Source organism: Rhinolophus ferrumequinum, chromosome 26 (genome assembly GCF_004115265.2).
Source record: "Rhinolophus ferrumequinum isolate MPI-CBG mRhiFer1 chromosome 26, mRhiFer1_v1.p, whole genome shotgun sequence".
NCBI classification, from domain to species: domain Eukaryota; kingdom Metazoa; phylum Chordata; class Mammalia; order Chiroptera; family Rhinolophidae; genus Rhinolophus; species Rhinolophus ferrumequinum.
Genome location: NC_046309.1, coordinates 16,217,309 through 16,227,724, shown reverse-complemented (window position 1 = coordinate 16,227,724; position 10,416 = coordinate 16,217,309). Strand labels below are relative to the sequence as shown.

Here is a 10,416-nt window from a genome sequence, read left to right as displayed (position 1 = left end):
AAGACAATATATCATTTTACAAAATTGTATTACTTAGGCTTCAAGGGGTTGAACTGCTTAATTTAAAATAAACTCTGCTCCAATAGTGGGGACCACTTTGGCATTCAGTCTCCAAAACCATCAACAGTACCAGACATAGAGATGCCCACTAAATATTTGTTGAATGAATGTTCTCCACTTTTATTAACGAACTCATAAATTTTATAATTTGTATATTCTAGGCTTGCAAGTTACTTTGAATTCCCTGAGTTGTAGTTTAGAAAGTAAGGCTCTGAGCCAGTAAAAGTCTTAAGAAAGGACAAGGAATGAAGCACCAGAATGAAAATTCCATGAGGGCAGGAACTGCATTGTTCTGTTCAACACTTGATCTGTACTGGCTGGCCAGGTACATGGCAGGCAGTTGGCAATTAATAAATACTTGTTACATGAAGACAAGAAAGTCATTAATAATTTCTTTTTTTTTTTTTTGTATTTTCAAAGTGCTTTACATTTTGTTGGTAAATACATAGTGTTACAAACCTATGGATAAAGAATTTTTATTTTATACATACAAACAAAAAAACTAAAAGAGAAGCAATAATTTTAGAAAATATTGCAGCATATGTGAAAAGGTATTAATAACCTTGAGAGAAGAACTCTTATAAGTAAACGAGGTTTTTAAAAAAAAGACTAACATTTCAAAAGAAAAACAGGAAATTCACAAAAGAAGAACACACAAAAAGCCAATAAACGTATGAAAGATACTGATTCTCTGAGTGACCTTTTCGTACACTAAAGAAAAACAAATATATCGTTTTTTTTTCTCCCATCAGATTGACAAAGAATAAGAAGACCGTTATCAAGAGTACGAAGAAGTAAGACCTGTCATGTCCTACTGGTGGGAGAATAAATTTACGCCACCTTCCCGGAGGGCAATTTGGCAATATAAATGAAAATTTGCAATGTATTGCTTCTTTCACCCAGAAAGTCCACTCATAAGAATGTATTTTGTAAAAATATTTGGACAAATTCAAACATATGTATGTACGTGGTTGTAACTATAAAAATTTAAATAAAAAGGAGAAAAACCTAAATATATACCAGTATTGACACTGATCTGACACGTTTACACAGTAGAGAATCATGAAGCCACTGAGGTTTGCGCTGACATGGAAAAATGGTCACAACAGACGAAGTGAAAAAAGCTGGCCCCTATGATGGAAATGTTCTAAAACAGGATTGTGGTGATGGTTGCACAACACTGTAAATTTACTAAAAAATCACTGAATTGTATGTTTAGAATGGGTGAATTTTATGGCATGTGATTTATGCTTCCATACAGTTAAGAAAAAAAGCTGGTTGCAAAATAGTACGAGTATGAATATCAATTTTGTTTGAAACATACATACACACACACTACACACTATGCCTGAAAGGATATAGTCCCCAGTAATTGTGGTTACTCTGGGTGGTTTTCCTCTTTATACTTAATTTCTTGCAGTGAGCTTTTATAATTGGGGGTCGGGTGGGGTGGGGTGGGGAAGATCTTTCCAACACACCAGATAACCCGTGGGTAAAGTTATGGAGTATCAGCTTATTATCAACATCAAACATCTAAAGGGCCATCTTAATTTGTGCCCATATTCTTTTTTATAATTTGTCTCAACTCATGTCTTTTGTTCTGGCATCATATTTTACCTTCTTGCCCAGAACAATGCACTTGTCTTGTCTTTGGAAAAATTTACACTCCAGATAGAGCTGGAAGCAGCAGTGTCTCTACCAAGGGAAAGGGTTACTCGTGTCCCCCAGCTGGGGACCATTCCCCAAGCACTCTGCTATAGCTCCGATGAAAATTCCCAAGAGCCTTTCTGCTCACATTCAGTTCCCATAGCAATCTGGGGATTGATTATGCTAATTGTGATGCCTATTCTCCAGGGCTTTCAAAACTCCTTATTTTTAAATGAACTCATTTTACCTTTTCCTTAGACCATTATCTATGGCTCTCAATGTGGCCTGTGGGCCATTGGTGGTCCACAAGAATCCTTTGGGTGGTCTCTTGAATTAACACTGAGATATGCATATCTAGCTTTCTGGCTTTGGCTTGAAGTTAAAACTGAACTGTCATTGAATACAATCCAGATATGACCTCAGTGGTCCCTCATCTGGTGCAGGGCTGGCTATTCATCATCTCAGCAATTGTTTTGCAAGGGCGAGGTGGGAGTAGGTGGATTTGGAGATGCAGATGGACTCACGTTCTGAGGACTCTAAGGACAGAAACGTCACTCTGTGAACATACTGAGACCCAGAGGCTACTTTCAGGAAATTGATATGACCAACCGTAACATTCAAATTGGCCAGATGAAGGAAGAGCTCTGAGAAAAAAAGCACAGAGCACCCGTCAACTCTGAAAAACTGTCAAAGGGTAATGAATTCTCCCCAAAGCTTTCACGATCTGCATTCATTTGGCAACTCAAACTGTGAACATCATCTAACAACCCCGGAGACCGAGACTGCCAAATGTTGCTTGCCAAACTAAAAGAAGCAAACGAAAAGTCTCTTGCTTAGCCATAGTAGTAGTAGTGTTCGGCGAGATTCTAGAAGATTGCAGTGGAACAGGAGCTCTGCTAACACCAACTGAGGCACAAAGGGTGGCCGCTGCTTCCTCCCGTGAAACCCAGGCCTGTGACCGTGGGCCAATTCGTGGAATTTCTGTCTCAGCCTAAATCAGAAATGTCACCACAAAGGAGAGAAGAGACCAGACACAAGTCATATCAATATGGTTTATTGAATGGATAGTTCAACCTCTCAGGGAAACAGCTTACTTTGTTCCTACAGTCTAATGGGGAGTTTGTAACTCTCATTCCTTAAGTGATACCTCAGTAGGTATCACTAAGAAACAAACCGTAGACACCTTGGAACACCTGTCTTCAAGGCAGGCCCCCAGACACAGACTGTGGAAATGTGGAAATACATAGTGTCAAGGGCAGACGTTTCAGTCCCTCAATTTCCATCACCTTTCGTGCAGGCAGAGGAGGAAAGCACTCAGTGGAATTTCAGGTGACGAGGAGGGAAGCCAACAGCCAAGGGAAAGTCACATTTTCGTTGGTACACTGGCGGCATGCCGAGGGACAGCATGGCTGTACCTACCCGGGGTGGGAAGCGTGAGCTGAGTGGCTGAATGAACTTGCTCAGGAGCTATAGTTCTCAAGCTGGATCCTGGCGTCTCCACCTTCTAGCTCGGTGACTCAGGGCAAGTTGGTCAACCTCCACTCGACCCTCAGCCTCCTCACCTGAGAATGGGGGAGCCTACCTCGCAGGACTGTTGTTTGAGAATTAAATGAGTCTAAACATAAAACAAAGAATCTAGGAACATTGCCTAACACACAGTCAGCTCTCCATAAATGTCTATTTTCTGGAAATCGTCAAGATTTGAAACAAGAGAGAGAAAATACCCCACTCTCCGATGGGGATGGTGATGAATTACACTGATGAATTCTGAAGGTCACTTTGAGCCTGAAGGGACTGTGAAAACAGGCCTGGTTGAATGACAACGCCCCTAACAGCTCTCTGGGAGCCTCCTGCAGGGGTAATCTAAAAACCTCCGGTTGTGAATGCCTCTCCTGCAAAAACAGGATGTAGTACAAGGGGAGAAAAGATGCAGAGCTTTCCAAATCTCCAGGATGGCAGCCCCGTGTTGAGTGGCCGCCACAACCGCATTGCGTCCCAGACTTCAGTCTTGCCAGGCTTAATTCATCGAGTCGCACACCCTTATTAAGGGCCATCGTCATGGCACTGATTTTCACCCTCTAAGAGCTTATATACAGTCAAAATAATTTCAAATAATTTACAAACTGTAGTCCGTCAATGACTTCTGTTTGCCTCGCATTTTATCCTGGGCCTTCAGGATGTTGCACCAGCCACGAGAATCTGCTTCTGCCTTCAGAACAAAGGCGTCAGCACCGGGGAGTGAGCGATCACAAGGGGATCGCGGGGTGACAAACACAGTTTTGCAAACACACATAAAATCATGCACCGAAACCCGTTCTGTCAGAATGCAACGCGGACACATTTCTACCGTTAACGTATTTTATGCTACACTTGACCTGTGAACCAATTTAAGGATACCACAACAGACAGCTTCAATAATTACTACAATTCTGGGCAAGTGCTACTACTCAGATGTATACTGAACGCTTTGGAAGCACAGCGTCTTATTTAGGGTTTTTACAAGGAAATGTATTTGTTAATCAAAAAATTAATTGAACTGCATATAAGCATGTCACCATGCTCACATAATTATGCTGATGAATTAGAATCCACGTTTCTTAAAAAAAAAGAAAAGTATTACGGGAGTTACATCTTTGAAAGAATTGTGAAGAAAATAAACGTACATTAAAGACACTGAGAACATTTTGGAACTGGAGAAAGAAGGGTTCTTGATTATCTTCAGAGTAAAGCAAGAAGGCAGTTGTGGATTTAAATCCAGGTGGACAGAAATTAACTATCCCCCTTTAAAAAGTCAGATAACATAAAAAAAATATAATAACCAATATATAACATCACAGAAACCAAAACCAACACAAGAAAAATTACCTACATATTTATTCCTAGTCTAGGACTTATTTCACTTATATTCCACAAGGGACTTAGAGAAAAGAAGGTTTTTGTTTTGTTCTGTGTTCTTGGTGAGTAGCCTAAAGCTTTAAGAAGTTTTGTATAATCTCCATAGCACCACAGGAAAAATCCCTCAGCAACTAATGAACATTATTTGTTCTCTTCTAATTCTGTTTTACACCAAGTCCTATGATTGTGCTGGTTCTGGTTTTCCAGTCAAGGTGAAAAACAAAATGACTTTTAGGTCATTTGAATCATTCTTTACCTTTCAGTACATTAAAGCGGACATTATTACAGCTCAAGATGTTCTTTTTATTTTCAAACGTGTAATGTAGCTTTTCCCTCCCTCCCTACTTCTTGTTTCCTTGCCTCTCCCTTTCTTTCCCTCCTTTTTTTCTTAAATACATACCTCTTTAAAGCACTGTATTATTTAGAGGTTGGCCATCACCACGGCTCAGATGGAGCTGAAGCTGTCCATCGATAAATCACCTTCCATCTGAGGGGTTACCAGGCAAGGACAGCTCATCACCCCCTGAAACATTGTCAGGGAAGTCCTGCTGTCATGTGTTTAAAATGGCAATTAGTCCCTGCCTCAGCATGAAGAGAAACCCAGACCTCTGACTAGAGAGCAGAGGTCCCTGGCCCTAACTGAAATGATTTCCTGATTTATTTATACAAAGAATATATGCCTTCCTGGGAGATGCAGCAAAAAGAGGTACTCTTTCAAATCATCCCAGTCTCACATGGCTCCCCCAAATCATCTCAACAGAGAGGAAGAGAGGAGTTGGCAGATCTCAGCATTATTATTAATAGCAAACAACAACTATGGACTTTAATCTCCACTCTTCACAATTGCACAAAGTATCACCGGTCACTTAAATAATACACGTCAGTTAACCCAATGAAGAAACGAGTAAAGTAGAACACTCAAAGCCGTGCCTTGAGCACATAAAAACTGTCTGCGAGTGACATTTAACACCCAGAGTGCAGAATCGGAGCAGGTCTTTGAGGAGCAGTTGTTTAAAAGCCTTACCAAGAGGACAAAGCACTCTGGGGAAACCACATAAACATACTCATCCTGCCAGATTGCTCGGCTAAACACGCAGCAATGCTAACAGGTCTGGCTAACCTGACTTTGCACATATCCACAGTAGTTTCTGACACTCGGGTGTTGTTTCGTGGTGAGGGTGCAGAACAGGAAGAAAGGGGGCCCACCATGTACTCTCCAAATAGAACGAGTGGGGAAATCTAAACTCCTGACTAGTCAACTTTAAAATGGCATAACCAGAACTTTGTTACAGAGAAAACAATTTTTTTCCCCCTTAAAAATGTATATGTGTCAGAAATGGCTGAAAATCTTGTCCATGCTAGGGGAAAGTTGAGTGTGGAAAAATTTGCATTTGAAAAAATCTATGCTGTAAAGAAAATAAAAAGCCAGGGCGTTTTGGCATTAGCAAAAGGCTGAACTAAGTTCTCAGGCAATAAATTTATGGGGAAACATGACAGGCTCCTCATTACAGCTATGTGTACGTTGGCTGAATTTTATACAAGATTCTTGAATCTTGTGGAAAATTGGGCACGGCTTGACATCTGAACAATGTCGCTGGTTTGTTTGACTTCTAAAGCATCGGAAAATGTTGTACTTTGGAAATCAAGTAGAGAGGAATAAACACTAAAACAGAACTGGGCTGAATCTGAAAGTTCTTTTTCCATATGCCTCCACGAGATATTTACTACCATTATTTCTCTTACAAACACAGCCCTCCCCCCCCACATGCTGGAAATACTGTGGTACTTTTTTTGGGTTTTTTTTTTTTTTTTTTTTGATGGTGAGGAAATAGTACCATTAAGGCAAATCTTACCCAGCAGCAGTAACCACCTAAGGATAGGCAATTTTCAGTTGGCTTTTCAGAAGCTGGTTGCCATGACAAAGAGCAAATTTATTCCTCAGTCCCTTATCACAGCTACAGATCACAGACCATAAAAATGAACACGGCTCTTTTCCTTTTCCTGAGGATTTCAGAGTTCCTCATCCTTACCTGAGGTTTTTTGTTCCCCCAATTAAATGGAATGGATGTCAGTCATCTAGCAATTCAATTAATGCTGATTCAAAATTCTGGCCCAAACCAGAATCTATAATCACAACCTCCTAATCACAGCTCAGTCATGAGAATGAAAAGTAAGCAGGAAATTGCATTAATTACTCAATTAGACTAATACTGTATTTTAAGCAACAGCTTAAGGGGCTGTCAGCTCTGACAAAGGACCATAAAGGGGTCCTCACCTGTGTGCCCGCCGTGGCCCATCCGAAGCTGATCATTTTTACCCATCTCCGATGGACGGGCCCGAGCTGGTAATGGAAATTCATAACTGACCCACCACCTGCAAATGAGGGACAGCTCGGGCGGGGGGCTTCCGTGGCTCTGGACACAGCTCTGTACAATGGACGGGGCTGTCCTGGGAGGGGCCCGAACCCTGTGTGAAGGTGAGCTGAGCACACCTCGTCACCTGAGCTGGCTCCGGGAAAGTGGCTACTGAGGAGGAATGTTCGGGAAGTGTGAGAGCTGCTCTACTGAATCTTAAAACTGAGCGATGCTCCCAGGTACCGGCTCTAAACTCACGACCGAGCCTACAGTGTGTGCTGGGAAGAGCGCCGCGGCCGGTGGGCCCACACCTGAGGGCGGGGGCACCTGGGAAGGCCCAAAGCTAAGAATCCCCTGCGCCCCCAGCCGCACAGCCTACCTGGAGAACTTTCATGAAACCGAGACCAGTGAGTGAGAAGGAACTGGTTGGGAAACGCACACCGGATGGGACGGAAGCCCTGACAAAACAATGCAGGATACAGACCGAAACAAGCCGGACCTGATTTAAAAACATTAAAGCCTAAAAAAAAATTAGACTCTTTTTTTCCTCCTCAGTTTCAGAGACTGAAGTATTCTGTAAACCATAGGGAGGACACTAGAGCCTGTCATGCTCTGGCTTTTGTAAAACTCCTTCCCGAGTTGAAGGCGGGAGAGGAGCAGGAGACAGGAAGAGGGAGGAGGGCCTAGCACACAGGTCGTGGTCTTGCCTCTGCAGCAGTTTCTGGAAGTGACCAACTGGGGAACTGCGCAGGGGTTCCGGAAGGAGACAAAACATGTACTCAACTAAGACAGACAAAGTCTTTACTTCCAGGGTTTGCCTTGCAGGTGGCCACTGACGAGCGAGCGGGGGGTCGGGTGGCCGGCAGGGCCCCCGGCGGGCAGGCTCTGACCGCTGCGGCTGCCTGAAACCTTGGAGTCTCTCCCGGAGGCATTAGCTTGGCTCAGCCGGCCTGAAAGGAGCAAGAAAGCAGGGAGCAGAGCTGCAAGAATGATTCCAGGGACAATCTGCCAAGTGCACTTTTAAGCTAATGAAGTCTTAGGCTACAACCACTTTTGAGCTAACGAAGTCCTATTCAGCATTTACTTAAGGCGAAAACCTCCTCTTTATCCTTGAGATTGACTTGAAGGTGGGGCAGGGGGCAGGAATGAAAGGAAACCCAGAGAGCTTTCCTTCCTTCCTTCCTCTCCAGGACCCGTAATCCACCTAGCTTTCTTGGTAGAGAAGGGGGCAGGAGCCATTAGAGGACAGACAGACAAGAGGAAGTAGAGGGCAACGGAAAGGTCAGAAGAGGTTTAAGTGTACCTAGCAGCAACAGGAGGAAATGAAAACTGTCCAAGAAGGGATCTGAACGCCTTAGCTTACCTAACCTCTCAACTCGGCCTCACATACACGCTTTATTTGACTGATAAATTTTTTTCTATGTCTGTGCACAATACCTGATTCTCGCCACAACCTGGGGTCACCTCCACTTGCCCCCCACTCCCTGTACCACCCTGTACCAAATATTTTAAGACTGACTATATTACAAGAGGTCAAGCTTTTCGTATGATGAGGTGATGTTCAAAGCTGCAGATCTCAAACGCTACAGGAAATATTATCTCTAAAGGTTACAATATCTTACTGGGGTCGTCTGCAGAACCTTGATCGTCTTCCAGGTAATATTCTATCTTTTTTAGGTCTTCTGGGGTAAATCGCCACTTATTCTCAGCCAGCGGGGGTGGCACTTTGGGGCTGGATCGTTTCCGGGCAGAACCAGGAGGAACGGCTTGCTGGCAAGACGCTGGCAGGGAACCCGTAATCAGTCCTTCTGGGAATTTCTGAGCTAACACCTTTAGACCTAGGTGTGGAAGAGCATCAGAAAAAGCAGCATTAACATGGGAGGGCCAAGGCGAACTCTGACAAGGGGCCCACATGTCTCCTCATCTTCCGTCTCCAAGTTGAGGCCAACACAAGGATGGACGTGAAATCTTTCTCACTTAACTGCGTACCCATGAAGTAAAATACACCCGACTAATGTCAGCTGTTACGCGGGATTCTGAGAATTCCACCAGAAATCCTTTCGCTCAAGTCTTCAGCATTCAGGCTTTCTTACAGTGCCCTGAAGCAATGTCAGTATTTCAGGAATTTAAAACATGTGATGATAAAGCTAAGAGAAGCTTCCCAGAACTCCAGCCTCCCCCTTTCAGCCAGCATGGCTTTCTTTCCTTCCAGAATACAGGCATACCTCGTTTAATTGCGCTTCACTTGAATGCACCTCACAGATGTTATCTTTACAAACTGAAGGCAAGACCCTCCCCCAGCAAAGAGCTTATGACTTGCTTGATTGTGATACTGGCGTTATTGCAGTGGTCTGGAACCAACCAGCAGTATCTCCGAGGCTATGTCTGTACGAAATTATGACCACTCAGAGGAAAAAGGTGATGAGAGAGGGTTGAAGGATTGTGAATCCAGGTATCTGTCTTTTCGTTTCTAAGGGGAATACAGCCCCGCTCACCTCCGGAAAGCATGAAGAGGTTTTCAAACCCCCGCTCACACATGGTGGTGGCCGCCTGGCTGGCCAGCCTCTCATCGTCGTCATAGAGAATGATGATCTTGCCATGGGCATTTTTCTGAGAGGCAGATGAGTTAAGGTTCGACCACACGGAGTTAGTGCTCTTAGACTATAAGAAACCCCCAAGGAACAAAGAGCTGTCAGAGTTCTGAACTCAGGGGGACATCAGACAACCCTGCTCTTTCCCCATCACACCAGCAGTTCTGAATTTCTTCCTGTCATGGAAACCACACAAGCTGGTATTCTTTTCTTTCGTAAATTAATATTACGATGGTCCAAGACAGCACGCATTATACACTACGCACTCTTTAGCTCTGTTATCCTTACAACCCTGGAAAGTAAGTATTATTACAAGCTCCACTGTACAGGCAAGGAAATAGAAAAACTTTAATGTCCACTGTGTTTTAATGCAGCCTTATTTCTAATATTGAAAAAAAACCACGGAATCAACTAAAAGTACAATAGAGAAGTTTAGTAAATTATAGTAAATCTGAAGATATTATACTGCATCAAAAGAAGAGTTTGAAAAGAGCTTGTGTTAATGTGAGGAAATACATTAATACATTGTAATATGAAGCAGGGAAAAGCAAGATACTAAATTATATATACAGTATAATTTCTACTTTGTTAAAAAAATACATAGAAGACAAACTGGAATAAAATACATAAAAACGTAGTAAGAGTCATTCAAATGGGTGATTATTGGAGATTTCTTACATATTTCAGTATTTAAATTATTTTCTCCTTGTATGATTTTTTTGAGCAAGAAAATTAAAATTTTAAGAAGAAATAAGTTAAAATAGAAGAAAACTTACTTTTTAAGTTTTACTTGGGAAATCTTTCTGGGGGAAAAAAAAAGTCTTAGGACTAACTCTTACTGGAACATAGCCTTTCACCTGATGTTTTTG

The 10,416-nt window shown here is 42.6% G+C and overlaps 1 protein-coding gene across 2 annotated transcripts in view; it reads right to left on the bottom strand.

Moving 5' to 3' along the window:
- Positions 1 to 1,149: 1,149 nt before the first annotated feature.
- CEP41 (centrosomal protein 41) overlaps positions 1,150 to 10,416 on the bottom strand; it is a 41,986-nt gene continuing 32,719 nt past the window's right edge. For both annotated transcript variants that reach the window (XM_033099191.1, XM_033099192.1), the window contains 3 exons: positions 9,452 to 9,566; positions 8,579 to 8,794; positions 1,150 to 7,906 (listed from right to left, as the gene is read on the bottom strand). In XM_033099191.1, coding sequence (XP_032955082.1) covers positions 7,758 to 7,906; positions 8,579 to 8,794; positions 9,452 to 9,566 — 480 coding nt within the window. In that variant the 3' untranslated portion in view covers positions 1,150 to 7,757. The remainder of the gene's footprint in view (positions 7,907 to 8,578; positions 8,795 to 9,451; positions 9,567 to 10,416) is intronic.